The sequence below is a fragment of the Diabrotica virgifera genome, chromosome 3 (assembly GCF_917563875.1).
Source record: "Diabrotica virgifera virgifera chromosome 3, PGI_DIABVI_V3a".
NCBI lineage: Eukaryota > Metazoa > Arthropoda > Insecta > Coleoptera > Chrysomelidae > Diabrotica > Diabrotica virgifera.
In genome coordinates this window covers 257,731,268-257,751,465 of record NC_065445.1, presented here as the reverse complement: position 1 = coordinate 257,751,465, position 20,198 = coordinate 257,731,268, and the positions used below count along the sequence as shown (strand labels likewise).

At 34.1% G+C, this 20,198-nt stretch overlaps 1 protein-coding gene across 1 annotated transcript in view; it reads left to right on the top strand.

Moving 5' to 3' along the window:
- Positions 1-19,624, top strand: part of LOC114329663 (isocitrate dehydrogenase [NADP], mitochondrial) — a 78,229-nt gene extending 58,605 nt beyond the window's left edge. The window contains exons 4-7 of the mRNA XM_028278844.2: positions 4,388-4,587; positions 15,489-15,727; positions 18,238-18,489; positions 18,931-19,624. Coding sequence (XP_028134645.1) covers positions 4,388-4,587; positions 15,489-15,727; positions 18,238-18,489; positions 18,931-19,210 — 971 coding nt within the window. The 3' untranslated portion in view covers positions 19,211-19,624. The remainder of the gene's footprint in view (positions 1-4,387; positions 4,588-15,488; positions 15,728-18,237; positions 18,490-18,930) is intronic.
- The last annotated feature ends 574 nt before the right edge of the window (positions 19,625-20,198 follow it).

The window sequence follows — 20,198 nt, the reverse complement described above, 5'->3', positions numbered from 1 at the left end:
GTGCAATTACTACTGATTATTTCATTCATAGGAGATTCTGACCAATAGAAAGCTACAGAAATCTGAATTAAATCGATAATTTTTGATAATCTCCCGTCGTTAAGTATATTACGTCAGATGCCCTTCGTTGCTACGAAAAAATACATTCAGTGACATTAATGACAATTAATGTTTTAAAAATTATAAAAGTGATGACTTTCAATCGTCAAATATTTATAAAAACTGTGTGTTTAATGGTACTTACATAAATAAATTACAATAAAATTTTGGTTTTGAACAGTTTTATTCATGAAATAATCGCAACAAATTGCACTCGAACTCTGAAATTAATATATAATTTTTGCTCTCGTGACACTTTGACATAATTTCACTCGCCTTCGGCTCGTGAAATTAAAACTGTCAAAGTGTCACTCGGGAAAAATTCAATAATTTCAGAGCTCTTGTGCAATTACTACTGATAATAAAACTACAATTTGGTTAATATTTGGTATAATATACTATTCTCCCTAGCTTATACTCAAAATAAAGATAAAAAGTAACAATCTAATTATATCTGAAAAACAAATTAGCATTAAGATCAAATGTAACAAAGTGCAGATAATTTTCAATTGATTTTTGACCTAGCATTAGTTAAGTATGTTTTTTAGATAAGTAGTTTTCTCGGACGGGGTCGAGTTCGCTCCCAATGGTAAGAATTTTACCTGAACTAAAAAAGGTAGAGTCCGAATTGGTTCCCATAGACAAATAGCTATTTGTATAACAAGGGAGGAAAGTGCTACTTTTCCTCCCGAGAATGAAGTTTACTGCCCGACGCGTAGCGGAGGGCAGTAATCATTCAAGGGAGGAAAAGGCACTTTACTCCCATGTTATACATATGGTTTTTCCACCTTCCTCAAATTAATAACAAGTCATTTTTCATTTTTACTTAATTTATTTATGTAACTAACCAACAAAATTTATTAAAACTAAAACTAACAAGTAGGTACAATATAACTGTCAACTGTCAAAAATAAGTCAAACTATTAATGTAAACATTGTTAAATCAAAATAACAATTTAATGTTTTTTACCATTCTGCAAAATACTGGGTGTTTTATAAATAAACGTTAAAATGTATAGATACTTACGTAATAGAAAGTAGATATTGTACAGGGCGTCAATAAGTTATATTTCATGAATAACGCCACTTTTACTTTTCCTCTCTAGGGAGGAAAAATATTTTCCTCCCTAGGGAGGAAAAGTACAACTTTGCTCCCTACAATCAGGTCCGGAAAAGTATACTTTCGGTAGAGGTAGGTGGAAAATTTATTTTACCTAAACATGTCGAAAATATCACCCAGCGTTGTCACTTCTTTCAAATTTTCTCTTTTTGTTAGAAACAGGTACCTTCCTAGAAATATCTATGGGAAAGGAGGAAGACCTAACCCTTCGGTCCTAACTTAACTTTCGGGTATTAGAGTGTAGAGCGCAAACCGGCCGATTTCAGGTAAGAGCGCAAAATGGTCGAGCGCATACCGTCCGACACCGATAATTTGTGTTAAAATTGCCACATATGCCAATGTTGAACTAAAACAAACTCTAAAAGTATTTGTCTAAAAGTATAATTTTCCTATAAAAAGTCTATATCACTATGTAAATTTCCTAAGCAGTATAAATATTACACGATTTGGCAACAATGTCTAATGTTTCCGCGATTATATGAGAGCCTACCCGCATTCATGCGGGAGCCAATTCGTACCCTTCTAAAATATACCTGAACGAAGCGGAGCGAACTCGACTTCACCCGTTTTCTCGGGTAATCTGTTATGAAACAGTTTGAGCACAATAATAATTATGTTTGGACTAATGCATATGCAATAAAGTTATCTATTATGAATATTTGACCTTTCGACGAGATTTTGAAAATAACATTTTTGAGTGCATCTCACGTTTTGGTCTAATTTTAAAATAGTTTAGTCTATGTGTTCATATTAAGACACTAAATATGTAAATATATTATTCTCTCCAATATCTCTTCTTTTCTCCAATGTCCCTCACAGTCGCCTACTGGCTATTTGACAGGGATATAATTCTCTCATCATATCTCCAGATATCGTGTCACCAATATCCAGTCAACAGTCTCTACTATCCCATATGGGATAGTAGACTAGTCTACTATGCCTTACAATCTTTATCTTTCGTTACAGTAGGGTAAGTATGCCTTACACTACAATACTTATTCTTCTTCTTCTTTTGGCATCATAACCCTGGATGGGTCTTTGCCTGTCTAGCTACATCCTTCCAATCAGATCTCTCTTGTGCCCTTCTCGTCCATTGTCTTATGTTCATGGTTTTCAGGTCGTCTTCCACGTCATCCAACCATCTCGTTGTGTGCCTTCCCTTTTTTTGATTTCCTATCGGCTTCCATTGTAACATTTTCTTTGTTGTTTTTGCTTCTTCTTGTCTTTGGACTTTGGACATGTCCCAGCCATGACAGTCTCTGACTTTTCACAAATCTTATATCATATCTTTCATTCAATTCATTAACTTCATACACCGAGCCAAATACTTTTCTCAGTATCTTTCCCTTAATGTCCTGAATGGGCTTACTCTTTTTTCGTTATTACCCAGGTTTCACAACCATAGATTACTACGGGTCTAATCAATGTTCTGTAGATAGTCAATTTGGTTCTTTTGTCTAATAATTTCGATGTCGTCAATCTTTTATTAGCATAGTTTGTACAATTCCCACTGGAAATACTTGCATTAATTTCGCTGCTTACAGAATTCTTCTGATTGATTTCTGTGCCCAGATATGTGAAGGCATCCACTCGTTCAATACTATAATGTAGTTGTCCATCGTTATGAATTTCCCTTTCCAAGAAGGTCCAAAATATTAGCTAACATGGAACTTAAAACATAGACAGACAAATTAAACCCAATAAACCCGCTAGTTAGGAGAATTAAGGGAGCTTAATGCATATAAGTTATTATTTTTATCTTTTATGTATTTTTGGTTTATCTTTTTTTATGTCTTCGTTGGTGTTTGGGGGGGGGGGCCTTTCCCCCAGAAGGCAAGTGTCTAGATCCGCTATTGTATACAATCCTTTCTCACTCATCCCTTTAAACGAAATTTCTTGTAAAACAGCAGTTCTTTGTGAATTGTTGCATCCGTAGTACCTATACAGTTTTTTGAATAGAACCATTACATATTGTAGTCTAAAACACCTTCCAAATGTTTTCAATGTATGGATTACTGAATATCAATGTCCTATATGTTCCCTTTAAAGTTGGCATCCTCAATAGACCAATGTTTTCAAAAGACATGGTAAACGAAAATGTATTCGCGCAACATGCCCCGAACGTATCATGAACTTACCCAGAGGGAGAACGTCTGCGCATTAGGTGTTCAGAGGGAAAAATTCGATCATATTGAACGTCAAAGTTTGTAATGCTCAGGCGTTCTCCCTCTGGGTAAGTTCTGGGCTTACTGCACGGATACGGCTATAATTTGAGAAACGTATGTACTCCAGAAAGCCACTGCGCATTCGCTAGGAAAAATATCCTGATTGGGATTTTTTGCACAATCTTACTCAAAAAGGACTCTTTTAACAAATTTGCATGTTGCCAGGACCAAAAGGTGGTCAAAAAATTTTTAAATGTTTTTTTTTGTTTTTTTCCTAAAATTATTATTTTTTGCATGGAAAAAGTTTTTTTTTAGATTTTTTGGATCATTCCAAACAGAAAAGGTCTTTAGTGACTTTTCTCTAAAAATGATAGTTTTTGACATATAAGCGATTAAAAATTGAAAAATTGCGAAATCGGCCATTTTTAACCCTCAAAAACTATGTGAAAAACTGAAAATTTGTATGTTGCCAAGGTAGGTAGATATTCTTTAAACATCGATTGATGAAATCCCGAAGTTTTTTGCTATACAATATTCAAAACTCCTTTTTGAATATTGTATTGCAAAAAACTCTTCGGGATTTCATCAATCGATGTTTAAAGAATATCTACCTACCATGGCGACATTCAAATTTTCAGTTTTTCACATAGTTTTTGAGGGTTAAAAATGGCCGATTTCGCAATTTTTCAATTTTTAATCGCTTATATGTCAAAAACTATCATTTTTATAGAAAAGTCACTAAAGACCTTTTCTGTTTGGAATGATCCAAAAACCCTAAAAAAACTTTTTTCCATGCAAAAAAATAATTATAGGAAAAAAACAAAAAAAAAACGATTAAAAGATTGTGCAAAAAATCCGAATCAGAATATTTTTCCTAGCGGATGCGCAGTGGCTTTCTGGACTAATGGCATTTGTTAATAATTATGCAAGAATAGTGTGTAATTCTTTTTTTTTTTTCTTATGTAATTCTAATAATGTTGATTAAAAATGTGTTTTTTCTTAGAATTTAAACTAAAATCGATGTGGAAATCTCCAAATGGAACCATAAGAAATATTCTTGGAGGAACAGTATTCAGAGAACCTATTTTATGTAAAAACATTCCAAGACTAGTACCTGGTTGGACTCAATCCATGGTAATTGGTCGTCATGCACACGGTGATCAATACAAGGCTGTGGATATTGTTGTAGAGAAACCTGGAAAGGTAAATATAAATACTCCGTATTCTAATTGAAAAGTAAGATTGTTTTGCCTTCGCATTGCCACTGAATAAAAATGGTATACATTTTTATTTTATAGTCGTATTACTCCGTAGAGTAACTAGGTGCATTTTTCCGTTGGAACTTTACCAGCTGCAGACGGGGGATGTGAATTGCATAGTGTAGAATTCCTTCCCTCTCGTCTTCACTGCAGCATCCATTTGACTTGCAAATTGTAGAAGTCTTGGAGGTGTCACCAGGAAAGTGTACCAATAAGTTTTCAATTTAAAAATCTTTTAGTAATATTTTTAATATTTTCAATATTAATAATTTACTATTAGGATTGAAAACTACTTCGTCTTTCAATGCCAGATGGCGCTAGCCACCTACTATCATCATTTCAGTTGCAATGGGTGGGAAAACCTTTCGATACGAATCAGTTAAAATATGGAGAACAGTGCCTACGTTCCTTCCGATGAAGGCTCCAATAAGAGCCGAAAATCGCGGTTCAGGGGACTGGACTGCACTCCGTATTCTAATTGAAAAGTAAGATTGTTTTGCCTTCGCATTGCAACTGAATAAAAATGGTTAAATAATAAAGAATAATATATATAATATAATAATAATAATAAAATAATAAAGAATCAGATAGTAAAAAGAGAAAAATCAAAGAAGCGGCTCTAATTATGCTAAATGAAACCAATTGTGTCGCAAATTCCTCGGTAGAATGCAGTAGGATGTGGTTACCCATACTGAAAGAGGAAGTCAATAGAAAGAAAATACCACGATTAGTAAGTCAATAACATATCGAGTTAGTACAAATTTTATATTTTAGTATTACTTATTGTATATCTATGTAATATTAATATTATTTATAATTTAAACATATTAAAGTCAGAATTTGGTATTAGTTTTTTGAAGGTAGATTAAATGTAAAACCAAATACTTACGATGTCGGGATAGTATCACGAGGTTTTTTCCTGGTTTTCCCTCGTGATTTATCATTTTATCAGTCTTCTACTTTAAAATGTATAATATACGTCTGAATTGCCAATATAAATGAGTCAGATTAAATAAATTATTAGAAGAATTTTTTTACTTAGCAACAACATGTTTGTTTTATTTTAATAGTATTTTGTATTTTGACAACGAAATCCGATTTGGGCTTCGAAACGTTAATAAATTCATTTTTTAGTAAAATTGTGGCTTATTTCCCATAAAAAATACGTAATTATAAAAATGGTATACATTTTTATTTTATAGTCGTATTACTCCGTAGAGTAACTAGGTGCATTTTTCCGTTGGAACTTTACCAGCTGCAGACGGGGGATGTGAATTGCATAGTGTAGAATTCCTTTCCTCTCGTCTTCACTCCATCCATTTGACTTGCAAATTGTAGAAGTCTTGGAGGTGTCACCAGGAAAGTGTACCAATAAGTTTTCAATTTAAAAATCTTTTAGTAATATTTTTAATATTTTCAATATTAATAATTTACTATTAGGATTGAAAACTACTTCGTCTTCGTAAATATAAATGTATTATCTAGTTTTTTGGAAACAAGTCCGGGATAATTTAATTTTTTATTTTACAAGAATTATTTTTAATAATGGCTTTTCAACAATCCTCGAATGTCAAAGATAAAAGATTGGTGTAATTAATTATTGAATTATTAAATAATCGCTATAAATTACATACATTTTTCTAATTAGCATCTCATTTGACTCGTTGTTTCCGTACTTATAGTTTTGTCAAATTATGTAAGGGTATTTATTAAAGGAAAACGAAGCCATAATCAGTTAAACAGTTTAAAGTTATTTCGATTCTGTATTTCGATTCTGTTAAGATTCCAACATAGTGTATAGTATTACAATTTTAACTATTTAGAATGGGAAATAAGCCACAATATTATTAAAAAATGATTTTTATTAACGTTTCGACGCCCAAATCGGGTGCCGTTGTCAAAATACAAAATACTATTAATATAAACAAAAATGTTGTTGCTTAGTAAAAAAATTCTTCTAATAATTTATTTAATTTGACTCATTTATATCGGCAATTCAGATACATATGATACATTTTAAAGTAGAAGACTTTAAAATGATATTGCCAATATTTATGAGTTGCGTTCCTGGGACGACTTTACTGAAAGATAGTTCATTCGATTACATGAAATCAACCCCAACTCAAGAATATCCGTCACAAAAAATCATAGCATGTGATCTGTCTTTAAAAAGACAACCACATGCAACGGTGACATTAAAATTCTCGCGTTAGAGATCTCATAGTAAATCACGAGGGAAAACCAGGAAAAACCTCGTGATACTATCCCGACATCGTAAGTATTTGGTATATATAATATAATACTTACGATGTCGGGATAGTATCACGAGGTTTTTCCTGGTTTTCCCTCGTGATTTACTATGAGATCTCTAACGCGAGAATTTTAATGTCACCGTTGCATGTGGTTGTCTTTTTAAAGACAGATCACATGCTATGATTTTTTGTGACGGATATTCTTGAGTTGGGGTTGATTTCATGTAATCGAATGAACTATCTTTCAGTAAAGTCGTCCCAGGAACGCAACTCATAAATATTGGCAATATCATTTTAAAGTCTTCTACTTTAAAATTTATCATATGTATCTGAATTGCCGATATAAATGAGTCAAATTAAATAAATTATTAGAAGAATTTTTTTACTAAGCAACAACATTTTTGTTTATATTAATAGTATTTTGTATTTTGACAACGGCACCCGATTTGGGCGTCGAAACGTTAATAAAAATCATTTTTTAATAATATTGTGGCTTATTTCCCATTCTAAATAGTTAAAATTGTAAAAATGCCACAAGAAAATAGCTTCAGAACAACAATAGTGTATAGTAGGATTGTAGATACGAAAAATTATGGACTAAGCTATTTATCTAAGCGACTAAAACACATGGTTTGACTTGTAAAAGAACTATTTCATTTAATATGTTCTTTTTAATCATTAGTGTTCTACTGGTTGGTGAAAGTCTAATTTGCTTTTAAGTTGGCTAGTGATCACCAACACGCGGTTAGTGTGACGGTTAGATCACCAACACGGTTAGTGTACACCACAGTATAAAGAGGGACAATAGAACTACTCTCCGAAAAATTGGAAGTAAAATCTGTAGTCGCGCATGGCGACCGCGCAATGTTCTTAGTCGCTTTTGCCCCACTCTCGCATTGCTAGTCGCATAGAACCGTACGGCTTTTAACAGGGAAAACCCGCATCCACCACTGGTGAATTATCAATTGCGTACTGCCAGGTATTACTTAAGACAATGGACGAATCTATTACTCTAGAAGCAGCGACACCCAACACAGATATGGAGTTGCTATGATCCTCAGCGAAAAAGTAACGAGATCAGTAACAGGCTTCGTTCCGATGTCCGAAAGAATAATAATGTTGCAGTTATTGACAACCCATGGAAAAATGAACCTAATCCAGATTTATGCGCCAACTGCTGACAAAAATGAAGAAGAAATAGAAAACTTTTATAGCGAACTCCAGAAAACATTACATCTCACAGCATCTAGAGACATAACAGTGATCATGGGTGATTTCAACGCAAAAATTGGCGAAGGAAAATGCTACCCTAATGTAGGATCATATGGGCTTGGCGAACGAAACGACAGAGGAGATCGCCTAATAGAATTTTGCCAGGAGCATAATGTTATAGCCGCAAATACATTCTTTAAATTACCTAAGCGACGCCTGTATACATGGAAATCACCAGCTGACAAAGAGCACAAAATTGTCAGAAATCAAATTGACTACATCCTAATAAAGCACAGATATCGAAACTCAATTCAGGCAGTAAAGGCATATCCAGGAGCAGACGTATCCTCTGATCACAGTCTTCTTATTGCTAGGTTTCAACTTCAACTAAAAAAGACGCAAAAAAGCCGCAACAACAATAAACTTAACATACAGAAACTAAAGTCAGAAGAAACAAAAGAAAATCTGAAACACGAAATCAACACAAATCTAGACAGAAACCCAGGAAATAATTGCAACGTAGAACAGCAGTGGCAATTCTTCAAAACCTCTATATTAGAACCAAGTAAGAAAGTACTTACTACAACCAAATGTAAGAAAGAAGAATGGATGACGGAGGAAATTCTAGACTTGATGAATGAAAGAAGAAAAAACAAAACCATTAATAAGACCCGCTATAAACAGCTTCAAAACCAAATAAGAAGAAAAATTAGGGAGGCTAAAGAAACCTACTTCTCTGAAAAATGTAAAGAAATAGAAGAACTGCAAAACACATATGACAACTTCAACCTACATAAAAAAGTCAAAGAACTAGCCGGAATAGGAAATAGAAGAACCTCAAATATATTGCTCGACAAAAATGGAAATATTATAATGGAGACAAAACGAAAACTACGACGATGGAAAGAGTATATCGAGGAACTATTTCATGACCAGAGAGAAGCTAGTACATCCGTAGATAGCCAAACGGGAGATGTAGGCCCAGAGATAACCAAATCAGAGGTTAGTCAGGCAATAAACTCTATGAAAACCAATAAATCTGCTGGTCCAGATGAATTGCCTAGCGAGCTGATAAAGTTGGTCAACGAGAAAAACCTGGACATAATAGTAGAACTGTTCAACGCTATCTATACTACTGGAATCATCCCTAGAGAAATGTTGACATCAGCCTTTGTGTGTTTGCCAAAGAAGGTGAATGCAAAAGAATGCAGTGACTACCGAACCATAAGCTTAATGTCACATACCTTGAAAATTCTATTGAAAATTATCCACGCCAGAATACACTCTAAACTGGAGCTGGATATCAGTGACACTCAATATGGGTTCCGCAATGGTATGGGTACCAGAGAGGCATTATTCTCCTTCAACGTGCTGACACAGAGATGTTTGGATGTTAACCATCCTCTTTACGTCTGTTTTATAGACTACAATAAGGCGTTTGATAAAGTAAAACATGATCGACTCATGGAAATCCTAAAAAATAAAAACCTAGATGAAAGAGATTTAAGACTAATAACACACCTCAATTACAATCAGCGAGCAATAGTAAGAATTGAAAAAGAAACATCTGAAGAAATGGAAATAAAGAGAGGAGTCAGGCAAGGCTGCATACTATCACCTCTATTATTTAACGCTTATTCTGAAGAGGTAATGCGAGAAACTCTGGAAGATGAAACAGTCGGCATAAGAGTAAATGGAGTCTTAGTTAACAATATCAGATATGCAGATGATACAGTAATAATAGCCGATAGTTTACAAGACCTGCAAAGACTCATGAGTAAAATAGTAAGGTGTAGTAGGGAGTACGGACTCTCTCTCAATATCAAAAAGACGAAGTTTATGAAAATTAGTAAAAACAACCATAATACTAACGAAATCTTGATAGTAGAGGGCCAGCAGATCGAAAGAGTAAAAAAGTACACTTACCTAGGAACACTTATAACAGAAAATAATGACTACACTGCAGAAATAAAAGTCAGAATCGAAAAAGCACGTTCTAATTTTATAAAAATGAAAAAGGTCCTATGTAGCAAAGATTTAACATTAGCTCTTAAAGTACGCCTAACAAAATGTTACGTCTACAGTGTTCTATACTATGGAGTGGAATCATGGACGTTAAATGTAGAGACAATGAGACGACTTAACGCCTTTGAAGTGTGGACCTATAGAAAAATTATGAGGGTTTCCTGGGTAGATAGAGTTACAAACAATGAAGTACTGAGAAGAATAGGTAAAGAAAAGGAAGTTGAACTTACAATTAAAGAAAAGAAGCTACAGTATCTCGGACATGTGATGCGGGGCGAGAAGTATGGTATCCTACGACTCATAATGCAGGGAAAGATAGATGGCAGAAGAAGCATCGGAAGAAGACGAATTTCATGGTTGAAGAACCTGAGAGAGTGGTTTGGATGCAGCTCGAAACAACTATTTAGAGCTACTGCCTCAAAAATTAAAATAGCTATGATGATTGCCAACCTCCGTAGCGGAGATGGCACCTGAAGAAGAAGAAGAAGGTATTACTTCTTGAGATCAAAGTGCCGACAGAGAAGTGGTTTTACTGCCCCTCTTTATACTGTGGTGTCCACCAACACGCCGGACAGACGACATAAAAAGAATAGATGGTATTCTTTGCGTCACGATATAAGAAATTTGGCCTGGCGCTGGTGGGTTGTCCCTACCGATTTAGTATCATAATAACAAACAACAAACCCTCCAGGAGCGGATTCGCTAAAATTAAGGGGAATGGAACAAAATGCAAGATTTTGACGCCTGTTAAAATTTTCAATGTGTTTTAAATGTAATCATTTTTTTCGAATCCTGAGAAAACTAATATGTAAGTATTTTTGAAAAATTTAAACGCAGAATGAAAAATTACTTTATTACCGAGAGCCGAAAGTCCCTTGGAATGAGTTAAAAGTTTCTTTTGAATGAGATATTTGAAATTAAAAATCACACTAAATTTTCTCTTAGTTTTTCACCCCTGTAACTTATTAAAATAAACATTATAGAAGTTTTCAGGGACTTTCGGCCCTCGGTAATAACGTAACGGCTTAAAGCCGAAAGTTTGTACCCATCCCCTTAAAAAAAGTTCAAGTCTTCAAGTAGATATAGTATTTTAATTAGATTGGAATAATAAATATAAATTTAAATATCATACCATTATATTTATTACGTATTTATATCTATGTAGTTATAGGTATATTATTATGTACAATGAAATAAGAGAAATGAACAAATTAAAGAAATTAAGGAAACTAATGATAATAACAGTAAAAGATTAAACGAGTGGTAGCAAAAATCAGAATTAAAAAAGATAACACTATAAACAACAAGATAACATTAAAAGATAACATTATAAAAAATAACATAGAAAAATAAAATTTGAAGTTTAGACGGAAAAAAATAAATACAAATTACAACTCTATGTCACTGTCGCTGTCATCTTCACTAGAATCGTCATCATCTAATGTTATAATTATTGGTTTAATATGTGAGGTTAATGTTCTGTAATGGTCTTCCGTTTTTATAACATGTGAAACACAATTTTGCCACAGTGTTGGGGAAATATTTTTTATTTCTTCTACAACATGTGACACCGATTAGCTACTAAATTTGGGACAGCAGTTGTTTCGCCGTAAACTTTCCTTTAGTTGGCTCCAGATTAATTCAATGGGGTTGAAGACACAGTAGTAAGGAGGTAATCGCAATACATTATGACCATCACGTTTGGCTAATTCGTCTATAACAAACTGTTTCTCAGACACTTTTGTGTGAAGAACTTCCAACATTTCTTTTTTTGTATATGTTTCTTCAAAGTACAAATCATTGTCACACAAAAAATCAGATATTTGTTTTTTGTCGAACCTACACCTGGGATTTTTCTAATTTGTTCGCTGTGATACGTCGCGTTATCCATTACAATGACACTTTTTGGAGGCAAATTTGGCAACACCTTCTTTTCAAACCATTCCTTAAACAAGCTACTCGTCATATTTTCATGGTAATCCAGCTTTGAATCTTTAATGTTTTTTGCCGATAGTAAAAAACTTTCCCTCCAAGCCAGCCATACTCCAAGCAAGCCATACATAATTATGTGTAAAGTTATAGAATAATAATTAGAGGTATATCTTATCTTTAACTAATGCACTTGCTAATGATTCTTTAATTTTTTTATTTAAAGATAGAAAGCTTCATTATCGGAAGTCCATTTTGTTTAAAGTGAAAACGATATAAAACAGATTATAATCTAACTCCATAAAATTCACGTAATGAGCGCATTGGACATAAAAATTGGCAGGTAACGACTCAGTTCTGTAAATAATATAAAGTCCGGCCCTAGTAAGCTGTTCCAATACTATTGCCACCTGTCGCAAAGATAATTGAGGGATTAGTAACATCAACTATTTATAATGATACTAACTAAATCGGTAGGGACAACCCACCAGCGTCAGGCCAAATTTCTTATATCGTGACGCAAATAATAGATGGCAATTAGCACAAGATCGAACTTCCTCGAGACGTGCTGAGGAGGCTTATGTCCTTCAGTGGACAAGGGAAGAAATTGGATGATGATGATGATGATGATGAATCATTAGTGAAGATTTTACATACTTAGAAAGTATGCCATCGTTATTCTTGCTGTACGCGCAACAATGTAGTTTATCTTATTCTGTTGTCATATTCTATTGTTTGGTATTTTTCATGTTTTTGGTTCAGTAGCCGTGTTTGAGTGGTTTAGTAGTAGCCCACGTTGGGCACCACAAATTTTTCAACTGTATACCTAAATCTACATAAATTCTCATTCCTATTGGGACCGTGCAAGTTCGGAAAAGCGACACCTGGTTTCTACGCTCTGTACTTTTATTCGCACTTTTAATTATATTGGCCAATCATATGGTCCTGGTTACTGGATAATTGTCAAGGCTATAGTCCAAAAAAAATAATAAGAAAAAATAAGATTTAGGTTATGTTATTAAAACGTAAATAATTGTATGTAGTAAATAAAATTAGTTACTAAAATGCAGTACTGCAAGCAAAATACAATTAATTAAATTTACCTTTATATAATAATTGCATATCATATCAATATTGTGGAGCAATATATAATTTTTCTTCTTAAATGACAATAGGTATGAAATGTACGTCAATTTGACAATTTCAATTGACAATATGAATTATTTAAGAAAGTTGCAGTTTTTCTCCGCTATTCGCGTACGATCGTTTCGCGTATCCCTTCCAAGTACTTGCACACCGCGAAAAATCCAGCCGTACTGTAGCAAAGTGTCTTATTGTACAGCTGCCATAAACTATTATGCAAGTCCTCGACACTTCTTTTCTCCAACAGTCAAACTTTTATTTGGTAACATTTTATGTAGTACACTCAAGGCTCTTCTATCAAATTGAACCTTTCCTTTTTCCTTAGCAACAATAAATTCTACGGAAGCTGCCTTATTATGGTGGAGAATCGCCTGTAGGACTGTTGATAGGTGTGATTGAGATGTATTTGAGACAAATCTAATCCTTGTTACTTCTACATCTACAGTGCGCCCATACTGTGCCAAGGCTATAATCCCCCAGAGTAGCCAGTTTTCTAGTCCACCGCTTAGGCAACACTTTTCACTCCGTGCTTAACATTCCCTGCGCACGATGGTATTAGTCGCAAAACAAATCTCACCATATGATGAGTCAGTTTTGGTGAGATTTGGTGAGTCACCGTCTATTAATCTAAGATGATCAATGTTTACCGGCACAATAAATGCAACCGAACAGCATTCACAGATGTAATCTGACAGATTTGACAGATGACAAATTAAAAGACGCAGAAGACGAGCTGATGATTTGAGAAACGTAGAATAAGACGAGCTAAAGTAATGACGACTTGACAAAGGGAGACGATTAGACAAATATAAAAGGAAACGACGGAGAAGTAAAAGAATTGACACGTGTCAAACATTTGAAGGTACGTATCCATACGTTCGTGTTCCGTGCTCCGTGTAACAGCTCCACATAGTGGAGCTCTTCGATTCAACCGGTTTGCGGTTTATATGTAGGGGAGCGCATGACGTATCCATTTGAGCAGCTACATGGAGCACGGAGCACCAACGTATGGATACGTACCTTTTTACAGAATGAAGAATTAACAGATAAAGAGAACAACTGTCCATCTGTCAAATTTGATAGACCTGTCACTTGGCGGCGAAACATCAAAAAATTCCGGTTTTTCCCACGGTCTATAAGATTTTCCCACACAATTATGGGCCGGTTGTCATACTTTGATGAATGAAAACGACAAGTCCATCGACGCATTATTCTTCAGTTATGCCAACTTTAAAATCGTATATAAATCAAACAAGAATTTTCACAAGATTTTCATTTTTCACGAAACTTTTTTGAAAATTTGTTGTTGCTAAACTATGCTATGGATTTTCAATATATCAGTGTTGTTTACCAGAAGAAATGTCAAAATTTACGAAAATAATAGTCACTAGATGGCTCTGTACCACCGGAGTAAGTAATCGTTGGCAATACATCAAGACAAAACTGTAACCAAGTGAGATCCCAATGAGTTTTTCGAATGTTAGTTATTTTTATTGTTTATAACTTTTTGAAGTTATACTTCTTTAGGCACGAGGGTGAATCTTTACATTCCCTGGCGCATGCGCACACCGACAGTATGGCATTCGTCGCTACATCTTTTAAGCCATGTAGCGCAAATAAGGTGTGCGTGAAAAGAATATATTATTAGTGTTTTTAGTAAATATATTTATTATAATTTTTATGTCTGTGGATTTGTCTTCCTCCTTATAAGTATTATTGAAAATGTTTATTTTCAATTAATGTATCTGTTACCGTGATTGTAATTAGGTCCGAGAAATGATCGACTGAATACAAAAGCGGTGGTAGCTGATCGGTAGAGCATTCACCTAGGGATCGATAGGTCCCCTGTTCGAATCCTGACAATTTTTTAATTTTTGGTATTCTTTTGTTCTTTCTAAAATTAGTTTAATATTTAAATACAATACAAAAAAACTGTTTAAAGTAGATAGGTATAATGATTTCGTTGAAATCATAATATGAAGTTAGATTATATTATAATAGAAGTATGTATAACTTCTTACGTGCGTACAAAGTACACACACATTCTTTTTTTTAAACTAAGTACTGCTTCAGACTTTCATTTTATTTATTTTTCTTCTTTACTACGGGATTAGGCTTGGCCTGTTCCGTCTTTACAATGATGTTATGACAATCTTTTTCGGGATCTTCCTACAGATCTCTTGCCGTTTGGATTGTAATTGCGTTTTTTTTTTTTCAAAATATAAAGTCATCATTGATATAAGCAATACATTTATACTATATTACAGTGATTATCAATTTTCAGCTAGAATTAGTCTTAACAACTGATGACGGCAAAGAACAGAGGACAGAAGTGTTCAGATACAAAGGCGCAGGTGTGGGGATGGCTATGTACAACACAGACGAAAGTATTGAATCATTTGCTCACTCTTCATTCCAAGTTGGTCTTCAAAAGGGCTGGCCAGTATACTTATCCACGAAAAATACCATTTTGAAAAAATATGATGGTAGATTCAAGGATATATTCCAGGAAATCTTCGATAAGTAAGCTTTATGTTTTCTCGTTAATTTTCCTTATTTTTACATTAAAATCATTAATTTATTTTACTGTTTTTTGTACATATTTTTAAGGTGCGTACTGACTAGCTATAGCATTTTCTTCCGAACAAACCGAACGAGCAGAGCGTGCACAAACAAATAAATGTTCAGGTTATTCGAAGTGTTCGTCCTTCTCATTTTATTTCAGTCTTCGTGTTCGTCTGACCATGGTAGCAAAGAATCTAGTTATTAGCTGGAAGGGTTGACATGGAGGAGATATGACATGTCGACAGTGCTTCTCATGGTGGCTAATTTATAAACCGTCCTCCACGGGCGATAAATTTTTCTTCATTATATTTTCTTACCTTAGTAATGAAATCCACCTCTTCTTTCCAACCAGATCCTTTGGAAACACAAAGAATCTACATATCCCTCAATCCCTCTTTCACTATATTGTTTACAATCCGGGAAAAAGCACATTATTATTTTTATTACATAAAATACAATGGTTCACAAAAGTTCCCAACCGGTACTTGGTGAATATCACTAAAAAACTATATTTCATAGAAATAAGACCGAATTATGGTGGTATTATCTTAAAAACGCTAAGCAGAAAAGGCAGCAGAGGAAGCAAAATTTAAACTTTATAGGAATTAAAAAGGCTTGAGATTAAAGTTAATAGTAAAATTTTAAATAATCTCTTGTTTTTGTAAAGCACACATAAAGCATACACATAAGATCGTCCCACGCAATGTCAGAGTGTGTAGCCCACGTGACCTATATAATCATAGTTAACGTTCCCAGCGGATAGCTACAGGAGCTTTTTATTTTATTACAAATACAAAGATATTAAAAGTAACATCAAAAGGACACTATAAAGACACTATTATATAAAAAACTGTATACTTGTTCTCGATTCACCTCTATCTATACGGGAGAAAGATGCCATACGGGAAAAAGCGAAATATTAAGACATATATTTCATCCGTTCCTAAAAAAGTAAACAGTAATTAGGTATTGTTAGTTTTGGTAAGAATTTAGAAAAAACTATCTTTTCCTGTACCTGTCGATTTGGTACTTTTTGCTTTTCTCTTCGGAAACTGGCAAGCAAACTATCATCGTTTTAAAATAAAAATGTATACCAAAGAAATCTTCGGGTAAAAACCCTTTAAATATTATAAAGTTGCATTAAAGGTGTTTACTTAAATAAAATGCCTTAGGATGGATACATAGCACCAAGGATAATGCCCTTAGGTAAGGTATTGAATTTCCCAACACCTGGGACGCAAATTGTGTTGTTTACATTACAATGACTTAATGGCAACTCAAGCCATTAATGCCATTAAGTCATTGTAATTTAAACAACTCAATTTGCATCCCACGTGTAGGGAAATTCAATACCTGACCTAAGGGCATTATCGTTGGTGCTATGTATCCATCCTTAGGCATTTTATTTAAGTATGCAAATTTATAATATTTAAAGGGTTTTTACCCGAATATTTCTTTGGTGGCTCAGCTGGCATCTAGTCTAACATTGATGATGATATTTTATAAAATCGAAAACGTTTTGTTGTGATGCAGCCCTTAAAGGGATTTTTAATAAAAATTGTATACCTTTTACAAAGGATTTTTTCCAATTTTATATTATTTATTATAATTTTTGTGTCTTTGGATTTGTCTTCCTCGGGAGTAAGATAATAAGTATCTATTATAACATCTTTATACTTCACCTGGTCTAATTGTCACCGTGATTTGTAATTATGTCCGAGATGTCACGTAAACAGAGCGATGATAGCTTCGTTGGTAGAGCATTCTACCACAGATCGAGAGGTCCCGGGTTCGAATCCATACGATTCATATTCTTTTTTTTTTGGTATTGTTTTAATAAAATTGTTTTGAAAGTGGTAGGTAAGTATTAAAATTAGTTTAATATTTAAATAAAATACAAATAAACTGTTTAGTATATTTATTTCGTTGAAATTATATAATAGAAGTTTAACTTATTACGTGCGTACACTTTTTTTCAATATATACGACTATCATCTTTTTCTTTGCTTCTTCGAAGGTCCTACTTCTTCAGCTATCAATATCAGTGCATCAGTATTTTTTATTTTATTATAATATTGCCCGTGTTTTGGATTCCATAACACAGGAGAGCCTTCATACATATACTCATAAATCAATCAGATTTAAACATTTTTCTCTGTTCCATTCCATTTTTTAAGTACAGAACTTATCAAAGTTTTTTTATAATTAAATATTTGCCGCGAACACAACAAATGCTCGCTTTTGATCTTTCCATGGTGACCGACACTCCTCTGAAAATGATCGGCTTGTTCGGTTCGGCAGAATTTTGCTCGCGAACACATACTGACTAGAGCAATTTGTTACAGCGCGCTCTGCTCGTTTGGTTCGTTCGGAGAAAAATGCTCAAGTCAGTACGCACGCACCTTGAGACACTACAAGTGTTCTTTATGTACAAATCTAAATACTAAAGCCATTTTTTTCACTTCTAGACACTACAAAGCCCAGTTTGACGCCAAAAAGATCTGGTACGAGCATCGTCTTATCGACGACATGGTAGCCCAAGCTATTAAGTCTTCAGGAGGATTCGTATGGTCTTGCAAGAACTACGATGGAGACGTCCAATCAGATGTAGTTGCCCAGGGTTATGGATCTTTGGGTATGATGACTTCAGTATTGATGTGTCCCGATGGAAAGACAATCGAATCGGAAGCTGCTCACGGAACAGTAACTAGACATTATAGGTGCGTATGTATTAATATGCCTTTGTTTTTTTATTGAATTTTAACTAGCGTTGTAATAAATTATCCCCGTCTGTATCGCATGTCTTCTCTTTTTTCGTAATCATAGCATTCTACTGACTGAATTTAGGTTTATTTCAAATAAAAGCAGAGGTTCTAGTTGTTTCTGAAGCATTTTCTTGCTGCGGAGCTTATTTTCAAAGATTTTCCGACATGTTTGCACATTTGTACGTCTATCTATCTATCAAATCAGCCCTAAACATCCATTATTGGATGTAGACCTCCTCTTATACCCTACTTATAACACTGAAAAAATAAAACCAAAAGATAACATCTTAAAATTTTCTAAGTATTCCATGCATAAACCATATGTTCTTGAAGTTGTGGTAAACTTGTAAGTGGAAATATTGTACTTACAAAGCTGTAACGTTTATATTGTTTCAGGATGCACCAAAAAGGCCAGCAAACCTCAACCAATCCCATCGCGTCCATCTTCGCGTGGACCAGAGGCCTAATCCACCGTGGAAACCTCGATGGTAACAAAGATCTCGTCAATTTCGGCAACAAGTTAGAACAAGCTTGCATAGACACAGTTGAAAGCGGAAAAATGACCAAAGATTTGGCAGCCTCCATCCATGGACTCCCCAACGTTAAGGAGGGAATGTTCTTGAGTACCCAAGACTTTTTAGAAGCTATTTCGGAACAATTAAAAAGATCCGTTTGATGATCATTTTAATGTAAATCAGTTTTTTCATTACGACAGTCCCAGAAGTTTTTCTATAAAAAGTTTTAACAATTTTTTACTTTTGTTTTATTGTTAACTATGTCGAATTAGACAAGTTAGCACAAGCAGACTGATACAAACGCTGTTTTAACGTGCATTTTAAGTAGTTCAATATTTATTTTCAAAATGTTTTACCCTTTTGGGACTTCTCTTTTACATAAAACCTAAGAGTAAGGCGTGGATGCTATTTTGTGGATGCTGAGATTAACACAACCTCTTAGGCAACATCATTTTTAGGTAATTTTTCATTGTTTATGTCCATCTTTCATTTATATCGGTCATAATTTATTTTTAATGTAATTTTAGTAAGTAAATCATTTACTTTGAACAGTGAAATAAAAAAGTATTTTTGTAGTTTCTTTTTTTATTTAAAAGAGGGGGCTTTCTTGTGAACAGCTCCAGAGAACCAACAGAAAAGTAGGATGCTTACTGAGATGAAAAACTTGTAACGATTAACCGTTACCCTTCGGGAATTTGCTTTCGATCCGCCTATGGCGACTGTGCAACCGACAGAGAGGTCGCCACTCGGACTTGCTTTGCGAAAAGCGTAAGCGCAGGAGTTCAGTTAGTTACACACTTTCACCAGTATCACGTCGCCAGTATTTGTGACGGAATTGAAACTGGATTGAAAATGAAATAAATCTAACTAAAAGGAAATCGAACATCAGCCGAATACATGTGGGAAAACTAGTAAATCAAACTTAAATATATCTGGGGACTTGTTCATATAAAAGAATTATATTTGCCGGCAGTGCGACGTGCTACTCGTTTCAAGTAAGTACATAATACATATATTTCTCATTTGTTCGTTGTGAAATCATTAGGCTTTTTCTTTAATTTTTTTTATAAGGTAATATTTATAAAAAGGTTTTAACGAATATCATACAGCCTTCTGTCTTCTGCGCATGTTCATTCGACGCGTAAGTTC